This window comes from Numida meleagris, chromosome 7, assembly GCF_002078875.1.
Source record: "Numida meleagris isolate 19003 breed g44 Domestic line chromosome 7, NumMel1.0, whole genome shotgun sequence".
Taxonomy (NCBI): Eukaryota; Metazoa; Chordata; class Aves; order Galliformes; family Numididae; genus Numida; species Numida meleagris.
This window is the reverse complement of record NC_034415.1, coordinates 20044710-20067064: the sequence shown is the minus strand read 5'-3', so window position 1 is coordinate 20067064 and position 22355 is coordinate 20044710. Positions and strand designations below refer to the sequence as shown.

Below are 22355 nucleotides of genomic sequence, written 5' to 3'. Positions count from 1 at the left end.
CGGCTCACTGACACCAGCTATGCAGCCTCCTTCTCTCCTCTCTAGAGGAAGCTCCACCACGCTGCTCTCAGTCCCCACGCGCCCTGAGCCTACGCAGCTGTGCCAGCCTGTGCCCCCAGCAGAAGGTCCTTACCGTGTCCCCATCCTCCAGCGAGGCCAGCACGAAGCAGCGGTAGCTCAGGTCCTGAGAGAGGGGCTTGTTGTAGAAACCCTTGTAGTTCTTCTCATCCCCCAGGGTGAAAGTCTCGGGCAGAACGTCCACTTGGGCAGCAATGTAGGGCTTGAGTCTGTCTGCTTGGCGTCGCTGGCGCCTGCTCTGACTGCCCTGGCTTATGGCCTCCAGCAGCTGGGGACAAACAAGGTGCATCACTACAGCTTCGCCCAGCGTGGCACCGCCTGACGCTGTCACCTTACTGGCTGTAAAGCTCAGCAGGGTGGAAGGAAGGCAGGGAAATGATACTGGGCTGGATCTGGACATGGTGGTACAAAGAAACCAGTCATCCCAGTATAGCCCCTATCATCCCAATGGTCTGCAAGGGAACCGAAACATGCTCTGTGGCCCTGGAGTCGGTGCGGGCAGTAACTCAGGAAATTCTTTATGGACGATGGATGTGAATTACAACCAACACTGATGTATAGGGAAAAAGTGACATTTGCTGTGTCTTTCCCTTCCGTCAGAGCTTCGATATTTCACCTGCTGCTGTGTTGCAGGCAGAGCTCTGCGTAAATCACTCAGTGATAACAGATTTCATGGGATGTTCGGAGCAAAAATGCCAAATTTCATAGTCAGCCACAAATTCATGAAAAAGGATATAAACACAAAAAATTCAATTACACCGCTAAGAAAGACTCTCAGATGTTTAAAGATGTTTTTTCTAATGAATAAAAACGAATACCAGACCTGGAACAGAAATCCTAATTTACAATGAAGGAGGAGGCATGAAATACACGAGCACTGTCAGGGCAGCCAGGGAACGCCAGTGCTGTTGCAGGGTTGGGGACAGCGATGTGCACACAAAGCCATGCTGCTGAGCTCACCCTGTGAGCATGACAGCCCGGTAAGGCACCCCCTACTCTTTCCCCTCGTCAGTCCATCCTTGCCCTCTTCCTAACAGCCACGTTAGAGTAAGCACAGGGGGAAAAAGGCAGAGAGAGGGTGGACTTTGCTCCCTGCACACATCTCCTGCACCTTGGTTGAAATGCCAGTGAGGCTCTTTGGAGCAGAAGGCATAGCTGTATGCACGTGGGCTCACACCACAAAACCGCAGGGCTCCAGCTGTGATTGATGCTGCTGGGTGCCACTGCCACCTACATACGTAACACACCGTAAGTCTGCACCAAAGGAATGCTAGGCTTGCAAAGTTCAGATCCTGAAAAATTGGAAGATGTCAGAATTACTATCACCTGTGCAAAAATAACTCAGCTGCACACCGTGTTAGAATCCTTGACTACGTGGTCACATACCACTTTTCTGTAGCTCCCCTGCTTTGTTCGATACACAGGACAGACAGTGCTTAATCAAGGAGCAGCTATGCCATATTTTGTTTTCTTCTTTGCATTATGCAGCCCGAGGCTTTGTTTATTGCTTACTATTCAAACCCAGCTCTGAAGACAAAATTAATAATTTCCTCGTGGGCTTTTCTATGGTGCTGATCACTGTAATATTACAAGTGCTTCACAAACATTAATGATCTTATCTTCCAAACACCCATATGAGGTGAAATGAAAGCGATTATCCTCATTTTACAGAAAGAGAACAGAGGCACAAGGACATAAATGTAAAAAATGTCCACTAATTTTGAATGTCAAATTGAAAAGCCATCAGCTTGTTTTGTTTTTAAAGAAAACTTAGCATGTTTTATTGCACTGACTGTATCCAGCAGAGTTCCACTGACCTTTCTCTGCAGCTGGAGATGCTCAGGCTTTGCAAGCAAAGCTTTAGTATCTCAAACTGAGGACTCCAAAAAAGGCAAAACAGTGACTGCTAATGCAAATGGTGTTTTACAGCGTTTGCCTGGGACTAGGTAAAACAATTAGAGATAGAAATCAGCTCTCTGAATAGCCTTCAGCCACCTAGAGCACAAAATAAAACCACCCCTCCTCATTCTACTCTTCTCTTCCTTGTGTTATTTTTGAGCTTCTGTAATGAAAGGATGCAGGAGAACTATAAATGATGGCTCTTCATTGCATAATTCTGCTTCACACACTGAACAGACCTGCCTGTACCTGGAGCGAGCTGGGACCCCATGGAAAAGACTCTGCAATCATGTAATTAAAGATTAATGATAAGCAAGGGCCGACTTACATCTTCTAACACTTTGTAATTTCTGAGTGCTTCAAAGCTTACAAATTTGTTCTCTTAACGGACCCGTGCGTGAGTTCTGTGAATCTGGGTGTGTGATTTCTTGGAATTTTCCCTCATTACTTTGGATGGATATATGTGGGGAAGAAAGAGCCCACAAGGCCTCGGGTGGGATTCTGCTGACAGCCACACGTGTGCTGCTCCTGCACGGGACAATCTGCACTTGTGGCTGAACGCACCGCTCAGCACTGACAGCCCGCAACAAGCGTGTGAAGGGAGCTCTGCAGGTTTTGGAGGACACTTCTACTGCAGCACTGCTGCACGCCCCTACCTGGTCCAGCTCCATCTCATCAGGCGTCCGCCACCGCGCAGTCGGGCTGCTGGGGCTCTGCTCCGCCGGCACGACCACGATGTAGTACCACCTGGCAGGAGGGAAAGCGTGAGCGCAGGGCAGCGAGGAACACGTGCCTCATCCCTCCTCGCAATGACCTGCTCCTCTCCCTGCCCTCTGAGTGGCAGAAGGGCTCAGGAAGGAGGAGGCCAGCTCTACAGCTGCACCAGAGAAGGCAACTCTCCTGTTAGCGCTCATTAGGTTAATGAAGATCTACAGACTGTACTCCATAGGGTGGTGTAGGAGCTGCAAGAAGGACATTTATATAATCGGATTGTAGCAAGAACCCTGGGGGAATTGTGCTTCAGCACAAGGATACCACAGTAACGAATAAGACTTCCACAAACTCGTTTTTTTAATCTCCTTGAGGCTTTAGGCATTATTTATTTAAAGGATATTACATACAGTGTCAGAGAAGGTTCCCCCTGATCCTCAACTGTGTTTTTGCTGGTAGCATCTGGAGCATACCCACCAGGGCAAGGGCACACTGTCAGAAAATTGTCTTAATTTTATTGCATGTAAATATTTGCACAGAAGGAGCCAGCAGTGTGAGCCCACGTTCACACAGGTAAATGCCTGGCTCTGTACTGCAGCCTGCTCTGAAATTCACTCCCAGGTCACAAAGCCCACGGGCTGGCAGGGGCCCACCTTGCACTTTTCCCCATCTCCAGCCTCTGATCCTCCCTTCTCCACCCATCATTGCAGAATCATAGCGTCATTTGAGTTGGAAGGGGCCCTTAAAGGCCATCTCCTCCAACTCCCCTGCAATCAACAGGGACACCTACAGCTCCATCAGGTGCTCAGAACACGATCCAGCCTGACCTTGGATGTCTCCAGGGATGGGGCATCCACCACCTCTCTGGACAACCTGTGCCAGTGCCTCACCACTCCTCTATTCAGTCTCAATCTCCCCTCTTCGAGTTTGAAACCATTTCTCCATGTCCTATCACAACAGACCATGCAGAAGAGGGACAGCACCTACCGAACTGGCACAGTGGCCTGCACTTTGGGGAGGGTGAGCGTGAACTTTCCTTCCTGGATGTACTTGTTGGTGGCGATGGGTTTGCTCTGCAAGACGTCAGGTGCGGTGCGGATGGAGACGAGGTGCTGGAGCCCCCCAGCACTGTTCCCACGGTTCATGAGCACGAAAGAATAGTCCGTGTCTGGCTGGAGGTCACTTATGAGCTTCTTCATGGAGTGGCCATCCACCTCCACGCTCTGGCTATTGTACAGAATCTGAAACGAGAAAAGGACACGCTCATGCAGCCGACATCAGCGTTAAAAACAACAATTTGGCTGCGGGCCTCCCCAGGTGTCCAGCTACCGCGTGCTTCCCAAACAGCCACCAATCTTTAGGTAAAGAAGAGCGGCCCCTGGCAGAGGGCTGAGCTGTGCTCCCTGCGTCTCGCAGCGATGGGGGCAGAGCCTGGCGCTCAGCCTCGTGCCACACACCTGTGGCTTTTTGGCGCTGCTTCGGGGGAGGAATTCAGATGGCTGTGTGTTGCCCACGCATGGAGATGAACGGCTCTTTGTTTCCTGTCTCACGAGGCCACAACAAGCAATATGCTTTTGGTGTAAAATCCTGTCTGCTTTAAATTGGTGGCGCTTCCGTGTCTCCCAGCTGATGCCTGATCGAATGGTTAATGCAGAGCACCCTCCCACCCCCCAGCAAGGTGACCTGGGGGGGTATGTGCCTCGCTGATGATCTGACAGATCCTGCACAGGGCTTACAGATTCGGACCTGAACCAAATGGCAGCTCTGCAGGTGTGACACCCTGTTGCCATGACAACAGATGCTGGCGCTGCGCTGGCCGCGGGCAGGGGACCGGCTCTGCTTTTCACTGCTGCTGGTGCGCCCCTGCACAGCCCTCAGCTAAGGGCATTTTCTCCTCACCCTGCTGCAGCCATGCCTACCCCTGGCTAAGGCACTGCAGCCACGGGCACTGCTCTGGGAGCCTCACTCTTCCTCTTGCTGGAACAATCCCTGCGCCCCAAAACAAGCAGCACTGCCTCTGCAAAGTGAAAACTCAAACAAAGCCTGGAGATGGAGACAAAGGGGGTGCTGGAGAACCGGAGGGAGCAGAGGTTGTGCCACAGCTGCGACACACCAGCTGCTTCTTTCCACTCAGCATGGCAGGGGAGTGATGGAGGTGCAGACACGGCATGCTAAGAACGGGCAAGGGCAGAGCTGGAGCATGCTGCACCATGGCAGCTATTGCATGCCACAGGCAGAGACCACAGAGTAAACGTGCTCTCTCCAGCAGCGGCCTTGAGAATCAGAAGATGGCTCCATGGAAGAAAAATGACTTGAAGTAGAACAGATCTCTTGCCAGCTGAGCCTGCTGAGCAGGCTGACACAGGCAGCAAGGGAGGGGCCGAACTTTCCTTCCAAGTCACCTTTGCAGCAGGTGGCATCAATCTGCAGAAAGCTGCCAGCTTGCTGGGACAAGGGCAGCTTATTAGCACTGCTCCACTATTTAGTGCTTCAAAGCTTACAACAGCAGTACCCATGACGAGCTCCAGATCCTCTTCAGATCACTGTGATGGAGGTTGGGATAGAAAAAGAGCACCATTTCTTGTGCCCTGGCTTTGAGGATGCTGGGAACCTAGAAGGGATTCCCAACAGATAACAGAGCAGCAGTGAGGAGCTGCAATGCAGGAGAGACATGGTCCAACTTGTTTGCTGACACGCTTCAATCTTCAGGGATGAACTGCAAAAATAAGTTCCAAGTACTGAAATAATGACGGGGTTTGCAGGGACTAAGCCCCCACTGGCTGGCTCATGTACAGAAAGGCAGCCAAAGGGAGGGTGGCTGGGGATGCCCAGGTATTCCGGACAAGAGCAGGCCTTGAAGTGTCCATGGGGAGCAGTGGGACCTCACCTCACCTCACATGCTCCAACACAGACTTGAACAAAACCAAACTTCAAACACTAAGAGATATGCTGGAATGATGCAAAGCTCACGATGAGTTCAGTTGCCTCTCAGATGAGAATTCTCATTATGAAGCTTTCCCTAATAAAGGCATCACCAACTGCTTCTGCTTGTGCTCTAGGGAAGACACTTGCTCACCAACTGCCTGTGTATGACACATCTGCTGGGGACTCAGCTGTTCTCCCGGGGCAAGAGGAGGCTGAAAAGACAGTCAGGCACTTCAGTTCAGTGTTTCCCTGCTTGCCCTGCACTGGAACCAGCCAGGACACAGTCCCCGATCCATTCCTGACACCGGGATGATTTTCACTGCCATGCACAGAAATTCATTTCCAAAGATGGTGAAATTGGCATCCGCAATGCTTTCCCAAATCATTCTCTGACCTCCCCCTTTTTCACTGCTGCTGTAGCAGTTCCACGTTCCTTTACCTGCCACAACACATTGTCTTCTCAAATGTTATGCACCATTAGGTAAGGTCTCTGCACAAACCTTACAATAATGTAAGGGCTCACAAACAGTCATTCGTGCACAGCTGGAGATGCCCGGGAGCTCAAGCAGGAATGCTATTTAGAGGCTGCATCATGGCCCACTGGTAACTACTTAAGTCAGCAGCAAATTTGGCCCAAGGGCTCTGAACTGCCAAACATTGCTGACTAGCCCATGGATTGCTGTAAAATGTCACTCGTACTGCTCTTACTCACAAGAGGGAATATGCAAGGCTAGAAGCTAGGTGGGTCCAAATGTCACTGCTGAAGGTCTGCTGTTTGATTTTGAGGCAGTAAAGAATATATTGAACTAAAAGGTGAAAGGACACATAGTGTGCAACACGGCAAAAATAATTACTTGATGGAGAAGTAGATGAAGTTGACTTTTTGGGGGGCAGGAGTATTACAGTCCATGGGACACAATGTCAGAAAGCACCGCCCAGGTTCCCAGGGGCTATTTCTGAACCCACATGATAACCATGTTCAAAATGTGCTACTCTTCCTCCCGATTTGTAAGACACCTCGTGACGCTGCCTTCAACAACCAGTATATCCCCCATCCTGCTCTTCAGCTGAAGAATGTCTCAGGGCAACGCAGCTTCTCCAGGGAGAAGGTCATATCTATCTTACACCTCCCATGAAAGCTCCAGAACGACCTTCTGCATTTCTGAAATAGAAAAGGAACGATGTCTCTGCACCAGCACATAGGCTGGGCAACATTTTACAAGGAATTTATCTCCTGGACCAGAAGAAGCTGTGAGAAATCCCCGAAGAGAACAAAAACCTTCATTATCGATTTGGTAGCAATGACAATTCCTAAGGTCTCAGCTCATCCTCTATGAAAAAACAGCAACAGTCCTGCCTGTGTCCCACTATTCATTGTCAGAACAATATCTACTTTAATTAAATCTGTTAAAGTAGAATATGACACCCTCTGGGACATAGATTTAGCGTGAGACTGTTTATCAAGTGTAGATAATACTAATTGTTCCCATGGAGATTTATCTGCTATGCTAGTTACAGTATTAGGCTCTGGCCTCAGCATCCCATGTGCCCGAATTAGAGGAGAGAGGTGAGCCTTGTTTATAAAAATACAAAGTCCTGAAAGTTATAGATTTCCTTCCACTGGCACAGTCAGCGACCTGGAGCTGACCCTCTTAGCTCCTCACCTCGACTCTTGTGTGTCTGCAAGCCTGGAAGTATTAACAGAAAGAAGACACTATTAGAGAAATATCCTCGTAACACTCTTGTTTGCATGACTGCCCTTCAGCTAGTAAGTGGCTAATGCCATCTGCTCCTGTGTCATCCGAGGGTTAACCCGCAGCAGGGGCAGATCCTGAGTCACCGTGCCAGCAGTAGCAGCTCCCAGGCTGAGACAAGAAGTCAGTGCCATGCCCTTGGATCCTGGCTACCTCCAACCACCCCACCATCCCTAAGCCTTAGTAACGCTCGAAAGGTCACACTGTCCCTTTCGTGCACTGAGCTGCCAGACGGAGACGTGGGCTTTGTACCACAGGAATAAGGCAAGATGAAGTGGACTGGTTCTTCGGCAGAGTGCACAGTAACAGGGATCAGTGAAGTTCCTCGCGGCCAGATATCTGAACGCTGATCCTAACACATCCTACGCTTGGGAAAGCTTTGAATACCATGAGGTCTCCATAAAAGCCTTGTCTGCTTCAGCTAACTGATCATGGTAATTCAGCTTTAGGATCTAGACAAGGAGAGTTATAGCAAGGATAAGGAGGTGCTCACGCACTGATGCGGATGCAGCCCCAGACCTCCCTCCCATCCCCCTGGCCATGGCTGCCCCACAGCTTGTGTTGCTCACACCTGTGACCCCCGGAAGGGTGAGGATGTTCCTTATTCCCTTTCACTCCCTGAGATTTATGCATCTGCGCTGATGTTCTGCAGTAACTGAAAAAGGCAATCCTCATTTTTGAGACAGGACTTGTTGCAGAAGGAGTTGTTTTCAGTTTGATTCACTGACTGGTTTTCAGACCAATTATTCCTGCTGATGTCTTGTGATTAAATCACATCTCTAACTTCTCACACTTCAACTGTGAATAAGGCATCATGACAAGCTTGTGCCAGCCTGACTGGTAGGTCCCAGCTGTGCAAATACCAAGTATAAGATATTGAAAGAACTGATGGATGGAGGAGAGAAGCATGGATTGGGACTGTGTGAACAACCACTGCAACTGCTCACCAACAAAGCACCAGTAATCTCAGGGCCCCGTACAGTTCCCATCCCTGTTAGAAAAGGCAAGCTGCAAGTTTCAAGGGCACTGCCAAGGGAAAAATGGGTACGTAGCAAAAGTTGCTATTGACAAGACAGGTTGGCATTCTCTGCTGGTATGCTTCACCTAACATTATTCACTCCTGTTTATTACCATTATCTGCAAGTGCTTGCTGACTATTCTATAACTGATCAGAAGAGAAATAAATCAACAAAATTACAATATCTTTTGGCCTGAGAAGAGTGAAAGGAGGGAAATCAAGCAGCAGTGTGCTCTTCTGTGTGTCATGGTTCACACGTGGGTGCTCAAAAGCAAGAGCAGCTACCTAACCTGGGCCTGGAGATCTGAGCTCCTCAGACCAGTGAGCAAACTGACCTCGCTCTGCTGATCTCTTGTCTGATGGCTTGAAAACATCATGCAGCATGCAAAGGTGCTGCTTTTCGCTAACCTGCTCATTGCCACATGAGAAGCTCCCTGTTCTCTGCATCCCACCCTTACCTTAAAAGGCACTGCAGATTTATAGGAGTCAGGCACTTCCCAGCTCAGCAACACGGATGTTTTCATGACGGCGTTGACTCGGAAGTTCTTAGCAAACACTGAAATGAAAAACAAGATCTTTCAGCACTGTAGGCCAAGTCAGGAGAGAGCCAGGCAGCAGCTCAGCTCCAAGTCTCTCTTTGTCTAACTCAGCAGCGTCAGAGAGGTCAGCTACAGCAGAGAAGTGAAATATGAGGAGAAAAGAGCAGCAGCTTTTTACCACATCTCCAGTCTCCAGTGGAGTTCCCCTTTTTGACTATACTTCCCAGCATCACAGAAATGAAGCTGTAGGCTGAACTTCAGCCTTCTCTTCCCCCCTCCACTCACACTCTGCTGGCCCTTTGCCATGATCAAAGGGCAGTGGTGCTCAGGTACTGGATCTGCAGATGATCCTACCCAGCTGTCTGCTCTAGTTCAAGCAAGAGCCTTTCATGTACAGATAAAAGAGCAAAGTGTGCCTGTGGAGCGACGAAAGCAATTAAGCTACCACCAATACCCTCTTCCCCCCCAAACGACAACTTTAAGGAATCCTTCATCGAGCCTCCCCTCGCTGAACCAGTTTTACACTAGGGAGCCACACAGTACCTGATCTCATTAGTCAGAGCCAAGGGAAGCGAACCGAAGCAAAGGTCCCTGTCCTGGAGCCAGAGTTTGCTGTTAGGGCTTGTTAGAGGGCCACTTACCTTGCTCAACGGGCATGGTCCGAGACTGGATGCTGGGGCTGAGTGGCCCAGCCCCCTTATTGGTGCGGGCCCTCACTTTGATGTCGTAAGTGGTATCAGGCTTCAAATTCGTCAAAGTGATACTTGTGTCCTTGGTGATGTTAACCAGGTCCTGCTGGCTATTTATGTCTCTGTACACCACTGTGTAGTTGACAATCTTGCCGTTTCTTTCTGCCAAGACTGGGGGGTCCCATGCAACCTCTGTGGTGGAAGTGGTGAGACCCACCACACGCAGGTTCTGTGGGAAGCCACTCGGCACGTCTTCTGCTGTAGTGATCTCCTTCTCAAACTCCTCTCCTGGACCAGCTCTGTTCTTGGCAGACAGTTTGAAGAGGTACGTGGCCCCCTTGTGCAGGTTGGTCACAGTGTAGTGATGGTCTCTCTTCCCGAAGTCTATTGTGTTCATCTTTTCCTCATCAAGACGTCTGTACTGCAGCCGGTAACCCAGCAGCTCCCCTACCATCTCCTTGGGTGGGTGCCACTGGATGAGGGCTGTGTTCATGGCTGTCGTGCTAATCATCATGGTGGGCTTCCCCGGGACTGCAACATAAACACACAATGACCATCTGTAGCCTGGGAGGAGGGAGAGGAAGGACAGCTTCCGTGCTGCTCAGTCCGTGAGGATTGAGGAAAGCGGGAAAGTTCAGACAACAGGGTGAAGAGGACGACAGACAATTCACATGGATAGAGGCAGACCGACCCTAATCCAGTGGTGAGGGAAGCTGGAGCCAGCCAACTCTTGGCTGCCATTTTCCCATGTGCCGCCATCTAGACAGGCAATAAATCCAGCCACATCCAGCCCCAAAATTCATCCCCTTTTACAGGAAAGGTTTAAGGTACCTCAAAGCTTCCCATTTATCTCAGAGAAGAGCTGAATCCCGTCCTCCTAATCAGTGGTCTTCAGACTCTCCGGCTAGTGTCCAGCACCAGGCCATGCGGCCCCAGCGCAGTTCAACACCAGCCACACAGAAGCCCGAGTCCAGCGCCCTGGTCTGTCTGGAGGCAGACTAATTTCATCCTGAAACCTTGCAGTTTTACCATCTGCAGAGGCAGCAAGCGGAGCTGGGCGGGCTGTTTACCATCAGAATGCGTTTTGCTTTAGCTGATGAACAGAGTCATGATGCCAGTGTCGATGTGAGAGGTGAACACAAGCGTTCCATGGGACTTTTGATTGTACTGCGCAAGTCAAAGGGTGTTGCCGTCACGGGTTAGGAACTGATGGCTTTAAATTGATGGTTTAATACCTTGATCTCCGTCAGTTTAAAAAAGGATGCGTCTTCACTTCACATCAGCTCAGATTTGTAAACAAATGAACTGATAGGGAAGATACTCAGAGTCATAGGGATGGGGCCATTGATATGAAAATGAAAATGGGATTGCAGCCAAACCTAGCTAAATACCCGTGCACCGTTTTGAAACGTCTGAGCCCACAGATGAGCACAAGAGAAACACGTATTTGACAGAATTATGTCCCAATTTTGCCATGAGAGGGCGATACCAACACTCCCCTTTGAGGTCAAGCCTGCAGACGAGCCAGTGCAAAGGCAGCCATGGGAGTGTTTTCGTAGGTATTTAAGACACAGAATTAAATTTCCACTGCCAGTGCCATCCTCCTTGTACTTGTAATACAACATCTAACAGCAGCTAGTATTATGGGACACATTATTTTCGAAGTTGATTCAAAATATTAACTTTAAATGTGCATCATAATGTGGGAAGACTCACTGTGGTTTACAGTGCAACACTGGGATGTTTAGGAAGCTTTCCTGTTCATAGGACAGCTGTAGCAATTTGATGAACAGAGCTTACACCATGGTGAGGCACGAGGGAGACAGCATTTGAGACTGTGACAGTGGAAACTACCTCTGGAGCTCCCCATATGCAGCGCGGAGGGGATAGCAAGCTGTTCCTGCTTAAAAGCACCAGGAACAAATACTCTCAGTTTGCACAAGCTGCATTCCCATAATAACCAGTGGTAAATACCATTCCTGTGGCTGGTGTGAGAAGCAGCAGGATTATCATTTGAAGGACAGGTCTAATGAGTGGAAAATCGAGGACAAAACAATGACAACTAGCTGATGCCACTGCCGAAGGCAAGCTTGACCGCATCCGGAGGAAAGCACCTGATGAACGCTGGGGTGCCCCAGCTCCTGGCACCAGGCACAGGGTACAACTCTACTGAGAGAGCAGAATGAACTGACTGGGATTACCAGACCTAGAAGTTGTGTCCGCAGCACTCCTACGGCAGTATTTGTTGCATTCCAGGTTTTACCATGGCTCTAGGAGCAGGTTGGCTGAGGGATGTAAGCCAGGAAAGGCGGTGGTAGCAAAGGCCGGGGGGAGCTGAGAAGCACCTGAGGGCCCACCACACCAGTGGCCATCCTAGGCAGCACTGCAGTCACCACAGGAAGCAAGAAATGGCACTCGCCTACCCGTGCTGCACCAGGGGACAGATGTGACTCCAAAGCTGAGGGAGGGCCTGGACTTTTAGACTTCCTCTTCCCGGGTCTCTGGACTACGCAGAGGAGCTCAGGCCCACAAGTTTCATGGCTCTCTCGTGGGCCCTGGCACTGTCCGTCTGTTTGCTGCACTTTGCTCGGGTGATCCAATGGCAAAGCCTGGAGGAAGGGCTGCAGATCACAAGAGCATGTACCTCTGTGGCATCTCCAGCCCTCTCGCTTCCTGCTGCACAGGTGCCTCGCCCGTACTCCTGAGGCACCTCTTGGGAGGCTTCACCGCCACCCCTGCCAGGCTGCGTTCTCCGCCCCCCACGCTCACCTGCCCCTGTGGTGGTGATGACCTTGGGCTTGCTGCGGGCACCATCTCCCTTGGTTGTGTAGGCAGCGACCGTGACGGAGTAGGTGGTTTCCGGCAGCAGGCCTCCAATGACCGTCTCCTGGGAGCGCATCCACGAGGCAGAGAAGAGGCAAATGAGAAGAGCAAACACCCGTTACCAGAGTGAGCAAATGCAGGGCCCCAGGGTCAGCGTCTCCAACAGCAACACACCAACAGACTCGCTGGCGCACACTCGTGCATCGTGCCCAAGCACACACGTCTCGCCTCGCTCCCCCGTGGAGCCAGCAAATGGTAACTGCCACCACTCCAGCACCGAGCTGCCTCACCTCACCCTAACTCTTGGCGCTCCAGGGGACCCACCAGAACCTGCGGGCCAGCACAGGGGGAAAGGGAACAGCTGTAACCCTGACACAGTAAGCCTGAGAGTAAGAGGGCTGCGGAGCTGTGAACCAGAGCAGAAGCCAGATCAGCCAGCTGCGGAAACCTCCTGGGGGCTCGTGGGGGATTTTAAGGTTGTCTCTGGCAGCAGTGCAGCCCAAGGCAGGAGCACCTGCAGCACCATGCTCGCCCTCCCTGCCAGGCATGGCACGGTACGGCACGGCGGGCACGGACAGGGTCAGCATGAGGCACTGGCAAGTCCCGGAGGGAAAACCCTGCGCTGTGGGAGGTCTGGGAGCAGGCAGTGCGCTAGCACCCCTGCATGCCCTGGCTTCCTCTGGGCAGGAGGAGGGCACGGCTCCACACTTCCATTTGAGATCAAAGCGGGAGCACCGCTCCTCCCTCCTGGCCTCCAGCGGTAATGTGACTTGTGCCAAGCTCTGCTGGCCAGACCTGCACAGCTCTTGGTGCAGCTCTCACAGCAGCTCTCGGAGACCCAGGGCAGCTACCCCTGAACAGCGTTCGGCTGCGGGTGCTGTGAAACGGGACAGTCAGCACTAATAACCCGCCAAGTCATTAGAAGCGGCTGGGGATGCTTTTGGGCAGGAGGCTGAGGCTCAGGGTTTGTGATTTATCCTTTCTGATGAGAAGAGCAGAGATGGGCTGAGCTCCACTGGCTGAGGAGAGGCAGCTTAGGCACTCTTAGGGGCTGCTCCAGGGTCCAATCCCTGTCCGTGGTCCCTGCGGTACCTCTCAGAGCACAGCCAGTCTTCCATCACTCCCTCCCAAAAACACCCACACTATGAAAGCTGCTGATTTCCAGTCGGTGCTGCTGGTTCAGGTTACCTGCCCAGGCTTACTCATCAATATCACCCTGTTACCATCGCGGAACCAGCCAGCCCAGAGAAAAATCAACAAGCACCAACAAGAACCCCGCCAAAATCACCGTGTGAACCAGAGTCCCATTCCAACTCTGCCCCTGCAGCAGGTGTGTGTGTGCGGGTGAGTGGACGTGCAGTCCAATCGGTGCCAATGGACCCGCAGGGAAGCACTCACACAAAACCTGCAGACTCTGAACATCCCAAGAGAATTCACTCCTCCCAAATCCATGCAAAGAGAAATTCTCACGCAAAAGCATGCCACCGGGAGCAAAGCAAGCGAGCTGGGAGGAGGGGAGAGAGAGAGGGATGGATGAAAGAAGGTCTGATTGCATAATGTAAACACAGTGCTGGCATGACAAAGCCACTCCGAGTGCAACTCCTCCATATAAAGCAGGAGGAGAAATGCTTTGTGCCGGAGAAGCTCACAGTAGGGCACGTAATTGAATTGCTGGCTCTAAAAAGGTCATTTTCGAGTTTGTTCCTCCAATTTGATATTTCAAAATTATATGGAAAAAATTGAATTTAACTGTTTAAATGTGATTGTTTTCTTATTACTATCTGTGTTTCAGCCAAAGGTCATGGTTGAGAGTGTAGGTTATTTTTCTTGACTACAATCAATGCAGTTTAAAGATTATATATCTAATTTGACTGTGTAACTCGGTGGGCCAACTACTGCAGAAAGTAGGATGCACCTCCTGAGTCAATCACTTGAGCCTGCCTAAAACTGCACTACAACAAGCTGGAAATACAGATTATAGGAAATGTCAATTGCTTTTCTACATTTAGTAGCAATCTAAATGCCAATTTTCTCTGGATTTGCTGCTTGCGGAAGGTTTCACAATGTAACTCTCCAGCCTCATTAAGGGAGTGAAAAGGATGTTTTGACAGCACTGTGTCTACAAAATTCACAAATCGATTTTCCAAACCCCTCTTTTCCAACCTGGAATACACACAAGTGGTACTTACATGGTCGACGGAGTCCTCAGCTCTCCACTGACGGGGGAGAAAGGAAGGAGGAGAGAAAAATGGAGACACAGAGTTTTAAGGGGCAACGTGTAGGAAGGGGATGACGATGACAACAGCGGGGGTTAGCAGGACTGGGTGGGGGGATTGTAACACTTACATACAGAGGGTCACTTGGCACAGGCTGTGCCAAGGGAAGAAATGGGACAGAGCAATTCTCTACATGCTGCTAGCCTGAGCAGGAGGTCTGTGCTCATTCACACAAAATGGGGCAAAGAACTTTCTTCCCATATGGACAGAAAAGTCACAGCTTCCTAACTTTGCTGTCCTTGGAAACACAGCGAGGCCAAGGTCCTACTCAGAGCTCCACACTATGCTGTTCCTCTCCAACCGTGCTGCATGGCTTGGAGCAAGGGTAGAGGTGGTGCCTGTACCAAGGAAACAGCTCCTCATTCCAAACAACACAACACCAAGGCAGCAAACACTCATTTGGCAAGAGCAGCCCTGCAGGCAACACTTCTACAGAAAACATTTTCCAGTAAAAGATCACAAGGGATTACAGCCATGGCAGCTCAATTATGGCTCTGGAGAGAGACTATGCAGGTTTCTGATAGGATTTGGGGTTGCATGGCATCATAACCGTCAGGCATACCAGCAGCACAGTTCTCTGCGGTTGATGCACCAAAGGAAGGTTTGCAGAGATTACAAAGAGCGCTCTCAGCCAAGGTGAAGCGTTACACCTTGGGTTACTAAATCTGCCTGGAGGAAGTGTGGGTCGATGGGTTCAAGCACAGAGATGAAAGTGGAAGATAGGTATTACTGCCCCTGACTCACAGCGTGAGCCGTGGCGAGCCTTGTGCTGAGCCTGAGTCGCCAGCTGTGAAATGGCACTCAGAGCCTGCCTTCCCCAGGACACCAGGATGCCCAGCTAATGCTGCTGAAGTGCCTGGGAACCTGCTGGTGCTGCCCTAAATGGTATTAAAGCTACAAGTTGCCTTTTCTACTCAGGCTATTTAAGGTGGCTTTCACAGGCTGGAGCTTATCACAGTGGTAGAGAACTCTATCAGCAGTAAAATACACGGCGTACCTTCAAAATATTTGCCGCTGTATTCTCTAAATTCAGAATGCAGCAACTATGTGAGAAAGGTTCTTTTACAATTTTATTATAGTTCACTTATTTGATGCCATGAGACTGCAGCAGACCCATCCTCCTAAACCATCTTAGAATTTAATTCCAGCAAAGAGGTCAAGTTGTCCCTACAGAACTCCTATAAAGCCAAGGCCATGACTAGCTACTGCTGTCCCTACAGGTTCTCTTTCCACACGCAGCTTGGTGTTATTTCCAGTGTTGTGAGCTCACCTGAACCCAAGCCACTGCTGTTGATGTCCAACCTGCCACCACGGCCAACAGCCCCACACTCTGCCCTGACCGAGTCTTGCTGCAGGAAGGATGTGAGGCTGGCAGCTCTTTCTCCCAGAAGTTGCTTCAGCATTGTGCTCCTGGCAGATGGGGGCTGTGAGGGTGGTAGCACCCCATGCTGCCCCAGGGCTGTCCGTGTGCAGCTGCAGGAGCAGAAGCCGATACCCCACTGCAACAAGCAGCAAGGCTACTGCATCTCGCAGCCTCTTGCACCACAGCAGGGAGCTTATCATCCGGGAGGATTTTAGACCAAATGTTTAATGTTCAGACTCTGTTTGCTCTTATGTTTTCAGTGGACTTTAATCTTGTATCAGATCAGAGCGCAAAGAAACGCCTTGAGATCTGTGTTGGAAGAGTAACAGTGAAAATCCAGGTCTGCATAAATACCCTGGTATAAATTCTATTTCATTATGAAAATATCACCCGCGGATCAAAACATTTCCTTCCCATCTTAGCTTGATTGCTTTTTAAGTGTGTAAGGATGGTCAGCAAGACAAACTGATCTGAAAGGCCCAGGAGCTGTCATAAAAAGAACTCAGACAGTGCTGTGTGCATGAGGCAGGATGGCTCAGGGAAGTGCTAAAGCTAACAGTCTGTATTTATAGCAGCTGCAGTGCCTTAACGTTTCATTTTACACTTCAGCACCGCACAGCGTAGTCATGTCTCAGCAGGGAATAGCTATTTTCCCTGACCATGGCTCTTGCAAAAGACACTCAATCCCTCCTAAATACCCCAAACTATCAGAAGCAGATATTGGGGTTTTCCTGTAGATCCTACTCTCTGCTTCAGTGGTGCAACAGTGAAACTCCAGATACAAGCTCAGGGTGCTCAGCCTGTTGGATGTGAAGGGGTCTGATAGCTCCAGAACTCTGTCCATTACCAAAACGCCTCCTGGATTGTGACTTTCTTTCAGCTCTGTTCTCATCATGAAACACACTACATCTCACCAACACACCAGATTCTTAACCTAGGTGAGCACAGGCAGGAGTTGTTCCATGCAGATTCACATAAGGATCTCTGATTGTCACCCAGCAGAAGGCAGTAGCTGTAAATTCTTCTGCTACACCTGGGCTGGGCACTGTCCATCTCCTCTGATCTCATTCCAGCAGCTTGAAGTGCTCGCCATTACTTCTTGCTGCTCTTCAGGTGGGACGTGCACTGGGGCTGCCTGCTGGATGGTGAGGTGCCGCCTGCCAACGCCACCGAGTCTCCCCGTGAGCCCGCAGCTGTTCGTGCGGGCAGCACACCTCCACCCTGCTATGGCTCTTAGCAGAGCAGGAGGAGGAGATGTCAGGAGTCCCTTCTCCACACAGTCTGACCTGAAGCTGTATCCAGCCAACTCCCAGCAGCAGCACTGGCATAGCTCTCTGGGCAGGTATGGATCTGCAGAAGGCAGTAAGGAGCGAGGCGAGCATGCACTCTGCATCCCCTGCTGCCTCCTGTGTGTCCAGTGCTTCAGATTCAGCCCTGCCTCTGCTCAACGTTGCACTCTGCAGGCACACGGGTCTGGCACCTGGGAAGGGATGGAGGGGATTGAGCCATCTGCTTGTGCGGACCTGGTGAAGCTGCTCAGAGATCAGAGACCAAAGAAAGACGGGGGCTCCTGCCCTCCCCTGCAGAACCTAACTCCTGCGTCCCATGGCCTTGCTGTTCCCGCTCCCTCAAGCAAGAAAGGATTTGTACGAGCATGGCAGGGCTCAGCCAAGACCCCAGGCTGCCCCTACTCCTTTCAAACATGGTCTTGGGGCTGGGATGATTGCATACAGAGTTCAGACTAGAAGGCACAGAGAATTTCGGAAGAGGTAATCAGTCACAGGTATGGCCACAGGGAGGAAGGAGAAACCTCAGCTCCATTGCAGGACCTTCCTAACAACAGATTTTTCTCCCTAGGCAGGAGGCTACAAAACAAAATGCGATCTCTCTAGCACCAGGGCCCCTACTTCACTGCTGATAGTTTAGTCCTTTCTGCTCAAATGGTTTTGGAAACTGAGAATTTGTATTATCTGCATAGCTAACATCTCCTTCCCTTTTCTTCTTCCTTTCATCTTCGTTTATTCTCTCTGTATTTCTCGTCTTCAATCAGCAAAAGTCATGAGCCAGCTTTAATGCCAGTGTCTTCATACCATCTGCAGGAAGCAGATTACGTGGTACATACCTACTCAAAATCAGCAGACAGCCTGTCTGGGCAGGAGGAGGGGTTCTGCCTACATGTCCAAAGAATTTCTGTCCTGCACCCACATTTGGAATCAGTTTAATTCTCTCTTCGTGCATCAGTTTACATTTTATTAATGTTTATGAGTCCTGAGCGGGACTCCATCTACATCCTGTGACCTTCCCGGACAGGTGTACTGGTGAATCTATGTTTCGCTCCACTGAAAATAACTCTTCCCAGACTACTTGCTAAGGTTTGATCTGGCTGTTAGCAAAGATATGCACTGCTCTACTGAAAGACAGCAGCTCTCACATGGTTCTTCTGCTTCTGGAGCAGATGCATTTCACTACAAGCACAGGTCACGCCTGGCTTCTCACTCTTTTGGGAGATATCTCTTCTGCCAAGTCAGAGAAACCTCCTTCCTGCAGGGTCACCATTAGTTTGTCCCAAGAGTGACATGACTTCTTCACAGCAGTTGCTTCTGTGCAACTATCTTCAGCTCAGGAATCTCAGCAGATGAACCCGGCATGATACGTGCCAGGAAAAAATACTGCAGTAAAAAAGGACTTTCCCACATTAATTCAGCAAATATCGAAGACCGGTAAACGGTCTGACAGGCCAGGAAACTTTAAACAACTTGCCTCCTTGATGATAACTGCACGCATTCCATTCAAAGCTATGCAAAATCCAGCACTCCTTGGAAAGTTTCTGGCTCTGGTACCCTCATTCCTGCACGTTGGCATGGGGCTCCTTCCTCTCTCAGAAATGTATGAGTAAGGAATGCAAGCAGAACCGGCTGGGCAAGCAGAAAATATTTGAAAACACCAACAAGAGCAACACTGCCAGCTTTACCAACCTACACTTGAGACTAACCCATTAACTCCAAACTCCAGCTGAACAACACAGCATCAATTGTTCAAACAACATGGAAGATTATATCCTCCTGGAATAAGAAAAGGGCAGCAAGTAGCTTTTCTAATGATTAAAATAAAGCAACATCTGAAACAAACAAAGATGTGTCCCAGATAACACCGTGAGGACCCTCACAGCATCTTCTCTTTAAAGTTTTCCTCTTATTATTACTGAGTTTTATCCTTCAGAATATGAATGGGGAGGAAAGCTGCCTCTGTGCGCCGCGCTCCCCACTGACAAACGTATAAATGATTCACAGCTGCGTTCAGGAGACAGATCAATTAATCGTTGCAGCTCTCCAGTATTTATATTGGGCATCATTCAAGCAAGCCAGCTCAGAATCGATTACTCGTCGCTTCCAACAGCAGCAGATCCTGTACTTCATTTATATGATTATCTTTGTTGAGAACAGCATGGGTCATCCAGGATGAAGGACCCTTGCTCCAAAGAAGAGTTGTGCTTCATCGCAGGGCACCGACAACTTCCCTGAACACTAGGAAGGGGCTGTGCAGCTTATTGGGCTGTATAGAGCCCATACCCACGTCTGGAGGACTCAGTGGGAACAGAGCCTTGGCTCAGAGCTTGGTGAAGTATGCAAGGTCCCTGCCTTGCACAAGCAGAAGGGAACGGAGGCTCTGCTGAGCCCTCCAGGGCTGCCCTGCCTGGCAGATGTGCCCACAGAGCATGCAGAGCCACCCGCGGGCAGGCAGCACCCGCGGGCTCTATCTGGAGAGAGGCTGTGCTCTGGACACAGTCAGCAGCACAGAAGCAGCAGACCTGAGGCTTGTTTAAGACCCCTTGAAGATCCTCTGGAGTGAGCACAGGATGAGGCAGGCAGAGAGAAGTTTGTGTGGGAGAAGGGGTAAGAGAGGAGCACCACCTGATACATCATCTCTCCTACAGCAATTCTTTCCCGATTAGCTTTTTACCATTTACAGCTCATGGATAAACTGCTCACCCTGCTCAGGCAGGGCTGTGTCCCATGCTCCGTATCTGCCAAGCAATGCTTGGGCCCAGCCAGCCAATCCCTCTGCAGAGAGAGAAGGTGCCATGCCCGTCAGCTCGCCGTCCCCATGCCATACCTGTGCTTCCGACAGCATGACGTCCTTGATGACGGGCTGCCCGCGGGGCTCGTTGTTTTCCAGCTTCACGTAGGTCACCTGGTAGCCCCGGATCTGCCCATGCTGCTTGTTGGAGATGGGCAGCTTCCAGCTCACCCGGATGGCCGTTGAATTCACGGACTCCACCTCCACCTTTCGTGGCGGGGCACTGGGCACTGTAACACACACGGGACGGACACTGAGCAGGTGCACACCATCAGCTCTTCTACCTTTGCTACCTTCCCTCCACCTCACCGCAGGGACAGCTGTGCCGCCACAAGTCCCCTGCACCTGCCCAGGAGGTCATACTGCAGTTCGCCATAGGACACAACCCTGACCTAACACCCCAGTGCTTCTGCTGCTCTCAGTGGGAGAGAGCAGGGCTGCGACATGCAGGAGCACCCGACAGGAGCAGCCGTACCGGATCAGCCCCATCTGTCCCTCTCTCATCTCCTGCAGCAGGCAGAAGCAAAGCAGAATATAACAAACATGGCAGCCACGTGCAGCTCAGGGTGCCCTGTGGCAGAGGCGGGGGTTCTGAAGCCCTCCCTGCATGCTGCCTGTCGCTGCACACCTCCTCGCAGATCCCCCTGCGTGCACCCACTGCAGCCCAGGCAGCACGGCTGGGTGCTGCCCCGTGGGGTCCAGCACTGCCACCAGCCCGAGCACGCGCGCTCCTCCCCTGCGACAGCGAGAGGTTAATGAGGGGGAAAAGCACCATCCTAAAACAATAACCCAGAGCTCACAGACAGAGCTCACTGAACTCAGCCAGATAAAGGGGCCTGTGGGGGTTGTGACAGCTCTAGGGACTGTATTTCATGCACGGCTAGCTGAATGCTTTTTGATAATAAAATGAAAAATTACACTGCCCAGAAAATATCAATTTTCTTGCAAGGTGAGGCCCGTTTAGAAATGTATTTATACCGTATTTACCATTCGGAAAAATTACCTTCTTATTACTTTTTGCTCTTGCATTGACTGTGACAAAAATGTCAATGCTAAAAAATTAGCCTCTCGGCTGCTCCTGGAAAGCTCCTTCCACCTGAAGCAGCCGGGGGCGGAGGTGTGTGCTCCCTGCAGGGCACACCCACGGAGGGATCTGGGCCCAGCTCCTTCCACCATCCACTGCCTAGGAAAATCCAGGGCTTTGGAACCCCCCTACGCCCCAATTCTCTGCACAGCAAGGAATAATCAGTATTAGATAATTAGAGACGGATAGCTGACAAGCAGACATAATGAATATTGCTATTTCGACCAACTAGATGGAGAAGAAACAGCTACCCAGCAGGTAAGCACAGTTTTTAAGCCGCAGGGCAATTCATTATTTTCCCCAGATGTCCTTCTTAATTGTACATAATTAAATAAAATACAGAAAGGAGGACCGGGGCATTTTAGCACAATGGGGCCAGCTCAAGGTATGGGAATGGAGCGGGCTGTGTGTGAACAGTTACCACCTCCTGGCTGGAGCAGCCCACGCTGTAATCTGACTCAGTGCAGTGACCGTGGACAAGCCACGGGGCTTTCCTGTCCTAGCAAGGCACCTGCCCCCACACACAGCTGGGAGCCCAAGCAAACAGCACGATCCTTCCCGAGAGCTGCAGAGAAGCTGTGTGCCAAGCTCTGCTGGCAGGAGGCAGTTGGCCTTGGCAGGACCCAGCATGGGGACGTTGTGGGGCACGAAAAGATGCGAGTGTGAGCAGTGCAGTGTTTCGAGGAACACTGACTGTGAGAGGGGAGGTTACCCCGTTCTGGGAGGTACATGCTGCGTCCCAGACCCAAGTGGGAAAGTTCAATTTGTTTTCAGCATTTCTCATTCATTCATGGCTATCTACTGAGCATCAGCATGTCAGAGGGATATGAAATCACTCCTGACAGCTGAGCTGCAATGTCCAACCATGGTGTCCGAAAACTAACCGAGAAAGCTTGCTGCGACATTTCTGGGATAGCAGCTTCCCCTGGGCTACAAGTCTGCAGAAGGAGAACTGAAGCAAACAATACAGGCAGCAGGAGACACACAGATGTGTTTGCCAGCCCAGGAATGCAGTCAGCGAGCATTCCCAGACACCACTTCCAGAGCCACAGAGACGTGGGGACGGTGGTAGCCCATTTAGGGAAACTGTAGTGTGCCCGGTTCCAATTTGCTACGCTG

General features: G+C 50.7%; 1 protein-coding gene across 6 annotated transcripts in view; it reads right to left on the bottom strand.

Moving 5' to 3' along the window:
- The window catches only part of PTPRF (protein tyrosine phosphatase, receptor type F), a 261161-nt gene that overhangs the window by 30445 nt on the left and 208361 nt on the right, over positions 1–22355 (bottom strand). For 3 of the 6 annotated variants that reach the window (XM_021405410.1, XM_021405412.1, XM_021405411.1), the window contains exons 12-19: positions 20189–20382; positions 14626–14652; positions 12383–12500; positions 9566–10144; positions 8844–8941; positions 3676–3929; positions 2634–2724; positions 134–346 (exon numbers count right to left, since the gene is read on the bottom strand). In XM_021405410.1, the coding sequence (XP_021261085.1) occupies positions 134–346; positions 2634–2724; positions 3676–3929; positions 8844–8941; positions 9566–10144; positions 12383–12500; positions 14626–14652; positions 20189–20382 (1574 nt within the window). The remainder of the gene's footprint in view (positions 1–133; positions 347–2633; positions 2725–3675; positions 3930–8843; positions 8942–9565; positions 10145–12382; positions 12501–14625; positions 14653–20188; positions 20383–22355) is intronic. The other 3 variants (XM_021405414.1, XM_021405413.1, XM_021405415.1) reach the window with 3 other exon arrangements.